Source organism: Talpa occidentalis, unplaced genomic scaffold (assembly GCF_014898055.3).
Source record: "Talpa occidentalis isolate TD23 unplaced genomic scaffold, MPIMG_talOcc4v2.1 talOcc4.15, whole genome shotgun sequence".
Classification (NCBI taxonomy): Eukaryota; Metazoa; Chordata; class Mammalia; order Eulipotyphla; family Talpidae; genus Talpa; species Talpa occidentalis.
The window spans coordinates 60331425-60346889 of NW_023601543.1; the positions used below are offsets into that span (position 1 = coordinate 60331425).

Here is a 15465-nt window from a genome sequence, read left to right on the forward strand (position 1 = left end):
TTTAGGTAAGTAACAGCATCGATTCAGCAAAAATAATTCTTTTACATCCTCATTGAAATGCTGTTTTCTAGTAGTCCCTAGGTAAACTTTGCTTTTTTAAAAAATTCATTTATTAGTTACAATGTTGTATGTGATTTAGGTGTAGGATCACACCCCACAGATGCATGCCACCACACCACACCTACTGCCAACACACTGAAGGCCCTCCACCATAGCTGCCTCCCCTGCTCACTCTCTTCCTTTTCCCTCCCCCTCAGTTCTAAAGTCACATTTCTAGGATTTGCTGTTCATTTGGTTTTACTTAATCCTTTATTTTGTTTAATTACCTTCCTCACACAACCGCAAATTCATACAAATTATGTCTTAGGCTATCCTGTACCTGCATTAGTGACTTGAATTTTATTTTTTTTATTATTATTACTTTTATTTTAAGTGAAAGCTCCTATAGTTCTCTGGCCCCTGTCCAGTGAATCTTAGTTTTATTAAACTATACAAGATGAAATATGAAATTCAACCTCTATGAGAATCTCAGAAGGGCTTTATTAAGACTTTTCAATTGTCTCAGGCTTTTGATTTCAAATCTCATGTAGGCAGATTCCAAAGGTAAATTGAAGACAGTCATAATGACTTACTTGGAAATAATTTTTATATAAGTACAAGGGAATATTATTCATAAAGAGTCAGAAAAAGTGCCTTAGTAAAAGACAATTTTAAAGTCTCTTTTGAAAATTTCAGAATTTTTGATTGGCTCTCTCTGATCAAGATACTTCCCAGAGTGAAGACACAGCTCAAGGGATATATACTGAATACATTGCAATCATGATATGTAACAAGACTGAATTTGTCAGCAGAGTGGAGGTACCTGGCAGGATTTAGCAAATCCTGTGGGAAGCAAACATGAATAACCGCTCTATGATTAGCTTTATTTAGTGAGAAACCCGTCTCTCTTGAAATATGTTATTTGTGGTTAAGGAGGTATGTTTGGAGGGAGGTGATTTTGGATTTAAATTACCTCTTTAAACTTTCCAATACTAAATGATTTGGAAGAAGAAACAGCTTAATGAGCCAGCGCCTCAGATCTGGGTGGGGACCTGTAGGTAGTGTTTCTTTTCAATTGTCTTGAGTGACCTAGGTCTACTTTTCATGTGCTATGGGCCCTGGGAAGAGGATATGGTTTATTAACATCATACTAATGGTGCTTCTGTTGGGGCTATTGTGATGAACCTCCAACATGCTTGGCTGGGTGTAACCCAGACTTCCTTTGGGTTTTGATATTTTCCAAATGAACTGGGAAGGCAGATGTACCTGTTTCTGTGGAACTGACCATTTAGAAATTGTACACCTGGATGAATTAGCCTCTCTTTTGTTGCCTTCCCTAGTATCTACTGATTTTTAGGGAAGGAGGAGTTTGGAATAAACCAGGAGCATCTCTTAACATGGTACCAAAATAGACATTCAGTTGCATGTGACTATTAATTAGAGCAACGTATTTTTAACATTCATGAATTCCTGTTGGCAGTGAAACCTGTGTGTGTTCTAAGTCAGGTCACTGTTGTACTTCATGGCTTGCTTTCATTTCTTGTCAGAATATCGCTCTCTTTTTGGTTGGATGTCTTACAGAATTTCTTGCTGTTCAGCTGGAATATAGTTAAACCAATGTTACATCCAGCCAAGGATGTTGGAGTTTCATCCTAATAGTTTTCCCTCCAATGAGCTAACAGAATGATTGTTTGTCAAGTACTACCAAGTGCAAACTAATCTATGAATTAGTTTGGAGACAATAATGACTAGAAGTATGTCATAATTTTTTTTGCTAAGGCTTATACCAGTTGTTCTCAGTTGAGAGAGTTCATCAGAATCTCCTGGTTCACCCCCAGAATTTCTGATTCTACAGACCTGTGGTCAAGAAACAGCTTTTACTTGGTTCTTACTTCATCCTTGCTTAAGAACATTTATCTCCATTAGAGACTTATTTTGGTCCCCAACAGGGTAGTATTTCATATATACATATGATATAAATATATTTATTTGTACTCTAATATAATCTACTTGAATCAAGTAAATGTAACTAAAAATAGAAATCAGTCAAAAATTCATATTGGGCATATACTGTGGCTAGGTACTACATCCCATAAAGTAGAGGAGGGGTGGGAGGGTTGTCATTTAAAATACAAGATGCCCAGTTAAATTTGAATTTCTGATATACAACAGAGAAATTCTTAGTATAACCACATAACCAATATTGTATGGGATATACTTATACTAAAAATTATTATTTGTCTGAATTTCAAACTTGGCAGGCATCTCGTATTTCAATTTGCTAAATCTTACAACCCTAGAGGGTGAACATTCAGGAGGGAATTGACACTGAATGGAACAGGGTGGAGGAAAGTCACTAGTGTGTAGATATTTGGTACACAGTGATTGGTCAATAAATATTTGATGAAGGGATGGAGGGACTGAAGGAAGAAAAATAGCAATGGAAAGTTACAGATAATGTCTATAACTCAATATAGGCATATAGATGGCACCAGGTACATTGAGGAATCAGAGACAGAGAAGTCCACTAAAAATCCACTAAAGAAGAAGGCATTTGAGTGGTACCTAAAAAGTTTCTAAAGATGGAAAAGGAAGGCAGATTAGTCAAAAGGAACATCACGAAATAGAGAGGAAGGAAGGTGGTAGATGAGGAATTGGGCAGTATTTGGGAGTGAATCATAAGAATATGTAAAGGAAAACTAGGCAAGAAACCGTTAAAGCACCTGACACACTAACATTTTGGTGCTCATTCAATGGCTAAGGTGGGGACAGGCATGGATTATTGTTTCTTATGATCAAAGATGTTGAATTTAAAATTTTTCTTATTTTTCTTTTTTTAAAGATGTATTTTTATTTATTTATGCATGCAAGAACTGGGGTATAGGCTAGAGGTGCAGTGGGGGAAGGGGTGAGAGGATTCACCAGAGATGGAGTGGGGAGCAGAGCAAGCAGATCTATTGAAATACACAGCCAGGGGAGCAGCAGGTAAGACAGGAGAGGTCTGCTGTGCCATGTGGGTAGCTCCCTGGCCAGGGATCAAACTCATGCCGCAGTGGCTGGTAATAGCTTGATAGCGCTGAAACTTTATCTCCTGCACCACCAGGGAGGTCCTGAACTTTACATTTTTTATCTTTTTGCTACAAGACACAGGCTACCTGCATAAAAAGTTATGTTACTCTTATGAAACCAAACTCCTAAGATGATGATATATAAAAATAAAGACAATAGGGCCTCCCTGGTGGCGCAGGCGGTTGAGCACTGCATTGAGAAGCTGTCCACAGCCTCTGCAGCATGTGTTTGAGCCCCACCAATGGGAGAGAAACCCACATGGCGTGGCAGACTGCTCCTGTCTCGCCTGCTACTTCCCTCAGCAGTGTATTTCATCAGTCTGCCTGTTCTGTTCCCTGCTCTGTCTCTGATGAATCCTCTCACCCTCCCGCACATCTGGCCTGTACCCCAGCTCTTGTATAAATAAATAAATCTTAAAAAAAAATAAGACAATAAATCATTTCCTTGAAGTAATAATAATGAACGCAAGAGGAGGAAAGGATACTCTATCCTATCTGGTCACAGTTAAGCTTCTTTGCATTTTTAGACTACAAACTTAGTAGACACGATGACAGGTGGCAATTCTGTTTACCTAAGAAATACCTGCCTCTAGACTTGGATGTGCTGTAGGTCTGCAATGTTACTAAAATGAGCTAAACATATTTAGAATTAAGGTAGAGGTAATTCTAGAAGGTGAATTTCTAAAAACTAAATTTAGTGCTGTGAGCAAAAGATCTAAAGTAGGTCCCGACTGAATGAAATGAAAACACATTAAACATAAATGGACATGTCATCATTTTGATCTAAATCAGAGAGATGTTAGACAGTTAAAGCTCATGGAATATAATCAGATAGAAGAACCTTTAAAAGGAAGAGAGATGTAAAATGTAAAGATAAGGAAGAGCTTAAAAGCAGACACACCTTAGGCCTGGATATCTGCCTAAATTGTCTTTATGGGGTAGTTAAGAAGATAAACATCTGAAAATTTAAGGAGAGTTATGATATTTTTGTTTTTGTTTTTCCATTTGGTAACATATACCTTGATAATCTCAGGTGCTCTTTAATGTATGCAGAACACATGGCATCCTGCCCTTTTCTCTGGTATTCTAGAACTCCTGCTAGTAGGGTTTCTGCCATTTATCATTGAAGACTAAACACACAAATGCCAATAAATAAAAATTTCAACCCCAGAGGACACAGTTGAGAGATCCCACAAATATATGATTGAAAGCTCTCATGTGCAACTGTACATTTCAAATGGCCCGCATTAGTTTTCTGGCGAACATGCAATTGTTACTTTGGATTTCCTCTTATTAAAATTCTCTTGTTTAGTGTTAGACCTGCTTTTTCTTTCCAGCCTATAGGTTGGACTCTTTCTTTTTTTTTTGGTCAAGATTTTTTTTTTTTTTTAGATTTATTTTTATTTATACAAGAGCTGGGGTACAGGCCAGAGTTGCAGGAGGGTGAGAGGATTCATCAGAGACAGAGTAGGGAGCAGAACAGGCAGATGGACTGAAAACACTGCTGAGGGGAGCAGTGGGAGAGACAGGAGAAGTCTGCCTCGCCACATGGGTTGCTCCCTGGCTGGCCAGGAATCGAACCGGAGCTGCGGAGGCTGGGACAGCTTCACAGTGCTGCACTCAAGTGGGGGTGGGGGTGGGGTTTACCACAAAGAACTTTCCTGTGCTCTTCTCAGAACTATTTAGTGAGAGTAGTGAGGGGGCTAAGATACGAAGAGTGTGGGGATCTTTTAAGTGTGCAAGCTTTTAAGGAAAGGGGAACCGGTATTGGCCCTGGAGGGATTCACTATAGCAGGCAAGTGGGCCCTATCCAGAAATTTGCTCTTGATAGAGAGGCTGTTCTTTTGGAAGAGTGGCTCCATCATCTCTCTTTTCGTGGTGACTGCTGGCTTTTCTATCCATTTCTATCCTGTTTTGCCCATGGCACTCCCTTCATTTCTTCACTTAAGTGACCTATGGCTGTATGATAAGATATAGTTCAATGCAAACAGAGAGGATTGTATGTATTTAGAGCTTGAGAATCCAGGTTCAAGATCTTTCTCTGCCACTTGTTAGGGTATGACGCTGGGCACGTCACTTCACTACTCTGAGCTTTGGTTTTCTCATCTGTAAATTGAATATTTATGCATTATATGAATTACCTGCCTTATCTGCCTCATGGAATTATAGAAGATTAAATGAGAAAATGTATATGAAACTATACCCCAGGGCTATGATGGTGATTATGATTATTATTTAAAAACTCCGTGGGTGGGCCAGTTCTTCCCACCTAGAAAAATAATAGGATTCCTATTCAAAGTCTTACTGCACAGAAATCAGCACTAACTTGCTTATTTAATTTTTTAATGAAGTCTAAAAAGCAAGATAGATGGAATTTCTGAAGAAGTTCCTGGCTTTTGAAAAATCTCATAGATTTTAAAAACTGTCACAATAAAAGTATTTTTAAAAGGTATATAATGGTTCCTGAAAATACCTGAAATGCCCATCCTTTTATAGATGTTTTAATATGCAATTTGTTCTAAATGTCTAATCTTGAATGACTAAATAATTTGCATACTGTTTTCAGTGGCATGAATTAAAGGCTAATTGAAGTATAATTTTTTGCAGTAAAATTATATCATCTTTTATGTAATATATTTAAAAATATTCTAGACCAGTTCTAATTTTATAGTTTTATTATTTTAATTTAATGTACCAAGTAATTAAAAATTGCTACAAAGAAAAGAAGATGAAAATGATTTTAGTTAATTTCCCCTCAACAGAGTGAAAAGATGATTAGTAGAATAATGGAACAGAGCTCAACACAGTTCCTGGCACATAAAGATAGTCATTAAGTGTTCCTTAATGAATAAGGAATGAATCATTTCTAAGTATTTCTAGACTAAAGGAAAAGGTGCCATTCTCAGTGCAATATAAAATAAGAAGATTGCTTGACATCTCTATATTAAAATACCTCCATGAAGGGCCTCTCTGGTGGTGCAGGCGGTTGAGCACTGTATTGTGAAGCTGTCCACAGCCTCTGCAGCATGAGTTCTATCCCGGCCAGCCCGGGAGAAACCCACATGGTGCAGCAGACCTCTCCTCTCTTGCCTGCTGCTCCCCTCAGCAGTGTGTTTTGTCAGTCTGCCTGTTATGTTCCCCACTCTGTCTCTGGTGAATCCTCTTACCCTCCTGCACATCTAGCCTGTACCTCTCTTGTATAAATAAAATTTTTTTTTTTTAAAGATGCTGTTGGAGTACAAAGGAGAAATATTTAAAAAAAAAAAAACAAAAAACCTCCAAGGAGAGGTCACACGAGTCATTTTTTTCTTGAACCTTCACACCCCCCAGTATGCTCTGCTTGCCTTTTTTCATTTTCTTTTTGCTTTTGAATAAATTCTCAGGTCTCAGTCAATTACTGAGGTTGATATGCCCTGGGTATCTTGCATTTCTTGTGCCTCTTGGCAGTAGAGGCACAGACTGCTTTTTTTCCTGGACTATTCCTTCAAGGATGTTTATATTACAGACAGTTTTGGAAGACAGTCTCTCCCTCTGGAGCAAAGGGCAGGTTTGCTCATAGCCTTGGAAGATAAAGGTGGCATCTCCTTCCAGAACCAACTTGCTATTTAGTCTAATACAGTGTCTCCCTCTGAGATAAGAGGCAGAAATGCTTATTGCCTATCATATAAGATTCAGATTCCTAAGCTTAGAGATCCTCTCCTGTAATGTGACCCACTGCATGTGCATGACTTGCCTGACCCTCGTTGTGTCACCCAGTTGGAATAGGGACTAAGAAGATGTGTGCAAAAGATACTGATGTTCTGTTACCTCTGTGAGTGAGGAACTGCCCTTTTAATCTCCAACCAGAGCTCGTTGTATCTTCTACCAGCATCCATGGAAACCATGGTAGGCCAACTTGTTAGCTTGCAAGTAGGATAAAATCACAAACCCTAAACAATTTGTGACTACAGGTTTCAGCTATGTTTCAATAAGTTATTGGTATATATTGATAGTAGTGGTGTTGGTACACTCATGTAAGGAGGAAACCTTACATGTACCTCTACTGGCTCATCACCATTTGGGGTGCAGCTGAAGACCCTGAGTTCATATTCTCAAAAGGAGAAGTGAATGGGTATCACAAAGTTAGATGGGATGTGATGAGATCCAGAACTTCTGTTCAGAACACTGTGGAGCCTTTCATAGCTGTCACTTGGTGGGGTGGTTGAGTAGAGGTAGACAGAGGCTATAGAGAAAGGAGCAGGGAGAAGAGGTTGGAAGAGGGAAAAAGATTCCACGAAGCTTCAAAGCAGCATAAAGTCATTCGTGCTTGTAGGTACTGTAAGTCCTGGAATTAACACCTACCATATTAAGCTTTTTTTTTTTTTTTTTACTAAGAATATGCATTTTTGAGAGCACTCTGTTTGGGGGGCTCAGTGCCTTCATCATGCTCACAGTTAAATGCTAGTGGCTGAAGGTGAATCTGCTTGTTTTGGGAAAAGATACAGTGGTAGTATTGGGCACATCCGGTCATTCTGTTTATACCACCCTCCTTCCCTCCCACCCTAGGCTACCCTAATAATGTGCAAGGCTGGTTAATAATGACTTCAGAATTCTCAGCTCCCTCTAGTACACTCCGAGTGTGAACATACTGATGCTGCCTCCAAGAATAGGCCCTTTGCCCACTTTCCTGTCATACAGGTTGTTCCCAAGTTGTGCTGTGACCTCTTCCTTGTTAGCCGCAGATGGAATAATTGTATTTTACCTCATGCCATAGGGACTTGTATCCGGCGTCATCGGATTTCTCTCCCACCTCCTGATGATGATCAGTATTATACTATGCATGATTTCAATATTGGCATAGACATTGTCTTTTATGGGCGAAAATTCAGGATTTATGACTGCGATTCATTCACAAAAAACTTTCTGAGGAAAATAGGAACCAAATTAAACCCCCCGGAGCAGTGTCCCGAAGATCCTTACCTGAATCTACGGAAAACGGTAAGAAGTTGTTATGTCCAGTTCTTGTCTTCAGAATGAGGATACCTTTGGAGTGTCAATAAGGGGTATCAGTACTCCTGATGTAGATGTGAAAGAATTTTGGGGACCATGTCCTTTGGGCAGAGGGAAGGCTGGGAGTTGGCCTCAGATTAGGAATGTCTCACTCACTGCCCCTGCCCTCATTTCTCTCCAGGGAGAGAAGGCAGTGGGAGTCTTCAGTGAGCTACCCATGAGGACAGTTTCTAAAAGGCCACGATCGGCTTTGTGGTCTACACTCCTATGAGTTGAGCCCACACTTACTACCTGACTTATTTTTTTACCATGTCTCCTAACTCTGACTGGGAAAAATCCTTGCTTCTGTACTACTGATATACAGAACCAAGCCTGGAGTATAGCTTTTTCCTTCCTCCTCAGGACTCTTCCTTGCGGTGGCATCAGGTGTGGAGATGTTCCAGAGGAGTAAGGAGGGCCATGATTCTGTTGTACCCCCACTGTGAAAGGGTGTTTGTCTTCAAAGTCTGACCCCAGTTAGTATAGGAAGGAAAGAATAAGTGTTAGTAGTGTTATTTTGCCTTTCTAAAGTTTTATTTTTCAAATGATTCCTTAGCGATCAGAGGGTGGGAGGGAGGAACACAGGGGACTGAGGTGATGGTGCACGGGTGCCTTGGTGAAGGAAACTCTATGGGGACTACACCTGAGGGGGTGGGGGGAAGCAAATATTGTTTAAAAATGAACAATGATGTAAAAAAATTAAAAAAATAAAAAATAAAATGATTCCCTAGCCCAAATTTTATGTTTTACTGAAGTATCTGAACACCCAAAAGGGGATGTATCATGTGAAAGGTAACATAACTAACCAGTCTTCTTACTTCTTACCCTGACTTCATTATTGTCATTTGTTTCCCTTTTCTCTTTTTATTGGAGTAAGATTACATGTAATAAAATACACAGAAATTAGTGTTCAGTGGGCAAATGCATACACCCTTGTAATCCAAACCCAATCAGCATTTACAATGTTTCTGCCTGGGGCCTCCCCGGTGGCGCAGCGGTTGAGTGCTGGGTTGCAAAGCTGCCCGCGGCCTCTGCGGCGCCGGTTCGATCCCCGGCTGCTCCCCGGCCACTGGAGGAGGGTCCCACATGGCGCGCAGACCTCTCCTGCCGCCCGCTGCTCCCCTCAGCAGTGTACTTCGGTCCTTCTGCCTGCTCTGCTCCCCGCTCTGGCTCTGGTGAATTCTCTCACCCTCCCTGCGCTTCTGACTGTACCCAGTGCTTGTATAAACCAAACAAACAAACAAATAAAATAAATAAATAAATAAAACATGCCTCTATAAAAAAAAAAAAGAAAGAAAATAGAATGTTTCTGCCTCATGCCTTTTTCCAGTCAGTCCCTGTCCCCACCCAGGGATAACCACTGTTCTCATTTCTATCCCTTTACATTAATTTTGTCTTAATTTTATTGTTTGTAAACTTATAATTCATTTCCTTGCAGAAAGGTAACATAAAATTTAGAATAAAATTCTCCTTTGATCTCTGTTAAAAGCTGACTGTAGGAGCATTCATCTACTCCTGCCTCTCCTAGCCCTAGTAGAATTATTCTCTAATGCTGTAGACATGCTACTCTCCTGAGAAATATATATTGTTGATTCTGAAATAGCTAAGGTGAAATCACCATGACATTATATTGGTGTTTAAGGAACTGTATGGTTTGAGTTCATTCTTATTTTTCCCAAATGCCATAATAAAATGTTCCAGATAAATACAAAGTCTTTACCACCAGCAGAACCCTAAAAGAAATGGGTCCATATGAATTACCTCCCATTGCATAAGGCTGCATGCATTCACTAACATTGTTCTCTGATAGTGATTTTGAATGACGATGCATTCATTATTTGAAATACACTGAGCACTGTGCAACTTCATAGGTTTATAAAGAAAAAAAAATCTTTTGAGCCAGGAGTCAAGAATAAATACCAAGAACAGCCAAGAAATGATCTAAATAATTTCCTTTCGGCTTGAAATCAATTTTAACATTTACTCCTTCAGGGAGAAAAACCTTCAATAAATATAGCAATCTGTAGAAAATTAGGAGTTTAATAAGAGACTTTTTTTATTGACTTTAGTGCATTTGCTTCTCCAGTGTTTGCTGCCTTGCAATGTAAAGTTAAAATTAAACAATTTAACTTAAACTGAAAAGAGCCCCTATGGTATATAATCAATAATGCATCTCTTAGCGGCCTCATAATGTCAAAGAAACATTTTCAATCAGTGGAAGTAGAGGTTCCATAATTTCATTTAAGTCTCAAGCATAGGCCTGAAGAGTGAAGAGCCTCCAGAAGCTGTCATGTCTCCTCCTGTCTCAGGGTAAGTCTGTACCTAGATTGCCCTGGACAAATACAAAATTTTGAGAATTTACAAATAAGATTACATAGCCTGATTTGGGACTACATCTCCCTTGCCTATGAGCACTTCCTTGCATAATGACCCTATTTGGCTACATCAGATAGAGTGGGGGCAATTCTGCACCAAGGGCTGAGAACATACAGAGAGAGAAGTGTTATATCAAGAAGATTGCAGAGCTAGAGCTTCTGAGGTTGGAGACAGAGCCCAGGCGGTTGCTCTGTGAAGACTGGAAACTTCTCCATTTGTTCTACTCCTGTTGCCATAGTCTTTCAGGTCCTTACTATCTAAAACTCTTGCGCAAATAAAACCATGAAAATATTTCTTCTCTTTTCCCCTTTTTCTTCACAAAAAAATCTTTGGATGAATAAGAAGCATATACAGGAATGAATTTTCAGTGCAAAGCCAACTGGTTTTGGTCGAGGTGTAATTAACATAGACTCAGATGTACAAATCTTAAGTGTACAGATTGACAGTTTTGAAAAATGTATACGATTAGTATCCAATGTGAAAATCAAGATACAGAATATTTCCATTACCCCAGAAAGTTCTATTGTCTCCCTTTCCAGTCAGTCTATAACCCAGTTGCAATTACTTGTCTAATTTCTGTCGCTATACATTAGTTTTTGTCTGTTCTAAAATGAGCATTTCAAGTCACTTTTTAAAAATGTCATAGAAGTATATTTCAGTGGATTAAAATAGTGCTTAATATGAAAAGCTCCCTATTGCTTGATTTTCTCTCTCTATTTTTTAATATTTATTACATCATTGTTCATTTTTGTACAATGTATGCTTGTATGCTTTCTCAGGAAAAAATAATAATAGATTTTCTATATTTTTAAGGTTAAAATTGATTAGATTTAACCACTTTAAATGATTTTAAATTGTTATTTTCATTTGAAATTCTTAAAAATATAACAGGACAGTCTGCGGCAAAGGTATCTTTTATGTTCAACTGCTTGCGTCCCAGGAGTGATTATGCAAAGCTCCCAACTGTTGCTGCCCTTTTCTCTGTTTGCAGACGCTGGACTGCATGGAGCCCTTGCGGCCCTATGAGCCCTTTGACACCCTGACGCAGTTCCTTAACTATGATAGGAAGGTTTTGCGTTTCTTCTGCGTGTGGGATGACTCAACCTCACTGTTTGGGGACCGCAGAGACCTCATCCTGCATTACTTCCTGTCTGATGATACTATCGAAATCAAAGAAGTGCTGCCCCACAACTCAGGTCGGGATGCCATGTCATTGTTCCTCCAGAGGGGGAAGCTTCCCAAGGTGAGCAGTGGGCCCAGAGCCACTTACCTGGTTTCCCAGAGACTGAAAGACTGTAGTCACTCACTGTCTGGAATGTCATGTGTTACGACTATGTGATGACAGTTGCCATATATTAGTGCAGGTGTTTAGAGAACCTTCATTTTGTGTCCTCTATTAATACACATCTATGAGTGTAATGCAGAGATATGACAAATTGGAGTTAGAATATCCTGGGCTCAAGGCACATTAATGAAAAAAGTCCAGTGCAAGAGAAAGTACCTGTTCATCTCTAAGTTCACAATCCGTCTCATGATGGTAAATTATTAGTAAAATTATTGCTCATGGCTTTGGACAGGGCAGTGGCCTCTGGTCTACTGAGGAGACTATGCTGTCGGTCTGGATTGTCAGTGTACACACACACACACACACACACGTGTACAAGCATATGTTTAACAGTGACTCTCCTGAGAGTATCGAAAAATCTGTAGCTGGCTAGCAGCAATGGCAGCTTTTGCATTTTATTTACTATTAAAAAGAGTCATTGGGCTGATTTCCACAGATATTAATGGTCATTTGAGAGCTAATGTAACTTGGGTGCAGCCTCTCCCCGCTCAAGACACGGATTTTTTTCATAGCTCTATGTTATGTTTTATTTCTTACTTGGATAAAGTATTTTTTAACCTAACTCTCAGTGCTTCTGAAAAGGTTACTGTAATAGTCATCTCTGATGCAAACAACCCCTAGTTATTTGGTTGGGGGAGGGGAGGAGGCAGCATTTGTCCCAGAGGGAGCTGTGTGGTGTGCACAGCAGGTGCCCGGGAGGTGCCAGGGGATGACTTGAAAAATAGGCTAAATATAAAATACTAATGACACAGCTGACATTTGCAGTGTGCCGTGATATCAACTGCCTTACTTATTCATTCACTCAACAAGTATTTATTGAGTGTCACCTGTGTGCCAGTTCTGGAGTTATAATGAGAAAGAAAATGGATTAAGTCCTGTTTCATGGAGCTTACATTCTTGGGGAAAGATAACAGTAAAGGTGGGTGTTCCTTAACAATCACAACGTCCTTTGTTCTGTGATAAAGCTGACATTCTGAGAAGGTAACAGCATGTATCTAGATGTACTTTTTTTTTTTATATCGGGCTTACTTACACCCCCAATTCATAAATTCACATATTTCAAAACTTACATGTTATGTCACACATGTCAGGGATGTTTCAGCTTTCTCTTCTATGTGTGATAAGCTAATCTTTATTAATCTATATGAGTTAGTTAAGATATTCCATGCAGCTCATGCAACTGCTTGGACCACATCCAAGGAGTGTGCAACTGAAGAGTGTCCTGGCTTGCTCTGGGCCACGGTTTCTGTTAGAGCATGACAGCACTCCCTCATCCTTGCTGCCTCACCACACTCCCTCTCTCGACCAGCAAATACTTCCTGAACTCAGGCAGTGTGGTAAGCTGAGTAAGGAAAGGAAGGCAAAGTATGGTATCTTCCTCTGAGCGTTTTTGTAGTTTAGTGAAGAGAAAAGATGACTGCTGATGAAACAATAAGAGAATCAGAAAAAGTGTCTAAACCATGCAGTAGGTGCTATTGAAGTCTGGATTGGCTAGGCCAGTAGGATGGCAGCAATCAGGGGAAAAGATGCAGCTATATCAGGGCCTTGAAGGAATGGCAGAGTGTACACCAGCCCACAGAGGGTGAGGAAGCATAAGGAGGGGTGGACGGAGTATGTGTCTTATCTTTCTCTGCATGGCTGAGAAGAACCACACAATAGGTGATTTCCTCTGGAGCTTTTCAACAGGACCACCTTGGTGTTTAGGGTCCAACTACCAGGTCTTGTCTTCATTTTGTCTTCCAGTTTGGCCCACCTGGAGTCTATCAACCAGGTGAGGTAACAGATCGAATTGTTCTCAATGTATATGGTGGCTACTCAGAGAATCGAGTGACTGGCTACATGTTGGATAAATACCAGGTGAGGAACCTCACATTTCATTACTATTTCCTGTTTGACTTCCCTGGGACCAGAAATGTATTCTCTCGTGAGGCTGGTTGTAAATGAAATAGATGAATGTGCAAATACAGGCATTGCATTGGTAGTTGCAAGCACTACATTAGTAAAAAAAAAAATGGTTTTAAATGTTGATATTGACTAGTTATCTTTGGATTTGATTTTTAAAATTTGCTTATAATTAATAAAATTGAAGGTTTTCATTTTGTAATGTATTTCCTTTGGGAAGGGGGTATGTAGGCCTTTAGAGTGTCTGTGGTACCAACACTGTGTTCCTTTGTCCTCATTAGCATGGAAAATTACAACGAGAGTTTTACAAGGATAGTGACCTGTCCATAGGAACTGCCATCAATGTGTGGGGAAGGAAAGTACTTCTTTGTGACTGTGATGAATTTACAAAGCTTTATTATAAGACTAAATATGGAATTGGTAAGTGATACATCTTAATTAGAAATATAATCTTTATAACTAGTTAACTAGAATATAATTATTTAAAACTGAGAACTTTTGGTTTGTTCAATAAATGGTGCTGGGAAAACTGGGTTGCTACATGCAAAAGAATGAAACTTGACTACTACCTCACCCCATGCACAAAAACCAACTCAAAATGGATTAAAGAACTAGACATAAGACCTGAAACTATAAAATATATAGAAGGAAATATAGGTGAAATACTACATGACATGCACCTCAAAGACATCTTTACAGACACATCACCCAAAGCAGTGATAGTGAAGGCAAAGATCAACAGCTGGGACTACATTAAATTAAAGAGCTTCTGCACAGCAAAAGAGACAATAACCAAAACAAAGAGAAAACCCACTGATTGGGAAAAAATTTTTGCACACAACACTAATGATAAAGGACTGATCACAAAAATCTACAAAGAGCTGACGAGACTCAACAAAAATGAAGAAAATAATCCAGTCAAAAAATGGGCAGAAGAGCTAAAAAGAAACTTCTCCAAAGAGGAAATACAAATGGCCAACAGGCATATGAAAAAATGTTCAACATCACTTGCAATCAAGGAAATGCAAATCAAAACTACAATGAGATACCATCTCACACCAGTGAGAATGGCACATATTAAAAAAACTAGCAACAACAAATGTTGGCGAGGATGTGGAGACAAAGGAACTCTCCTGCACTGCTGGTGGGAGTGCAAATTGGTCCAACCACTATGGAAAGCTGTGTGGAGATTCCTCAGCCTACTAAAGATAGAGCTTCCATATGATCCAGCAATTCCACTCTTAGGTATTTATCCAAAGGACACAGAAACATCAATTCCAAAGAACACCTGCACCCCTATGTTTATAGCAGCACTGTTTACAATAGCTAAGCTTTGGAAACAACCCAGATGCCCAAAAATAGATGAGTGGATCAAGAAGATATGGTACATATACACAATGGAATATTACTCAGCATTCAAAAAAGACAAACACATGCAATTTGCAGCAACATGGATGGCGCAGGAAGGGATCATGCTCAGCAAAATAAGCCAGAAAGAAAAAGAAAAATACCGGATGGTCTCACTCATAGCAGGAATCTGGAAAACCTAAATAAGGGACCATGAAAAAGAATAGCTATAAGAAAGAAAAAATCAAAATCAACAAACAACTATGAACCAGAGACACACTATGGGGGGGGGTGGGGAAAGGAGGAATTGGGATTGGGGTTAAAATAAGGGGGTTGCAATTGTATGGGGAATATAAAAGT

The 15465-nt window shown here is 39.4% G+C and overlaps 1 protein-coding gene across 1 annotated transcript in view; it reads left to right on the forward strand.

The window, feature by feature from the left end:
- EFHC2 (EF-hand domain containing 2) overlaps positions 1-15465 on the forward strand; it is a 189754-nt gene that overhangs the window by 64313 nt on the left and 109976 nt on the right. The window contains exons 3-6 of the mRNA XM_037511680.2: positions 7785-8084; positions 11503-11754; positions 13600-13713; positions 14040-14178. Coding sequence (XP_037367577.1) covers positions 7785-8084; positions 11503-11754; positions 13600-13713; positions 14040-14178 — 805 coding nt within the window. The remainder of the gene's footprint in view (positions 1-7784; positions 8085-11502; positions 11755-13599; positions 13714-14039; positions 14179-15465) is intronic.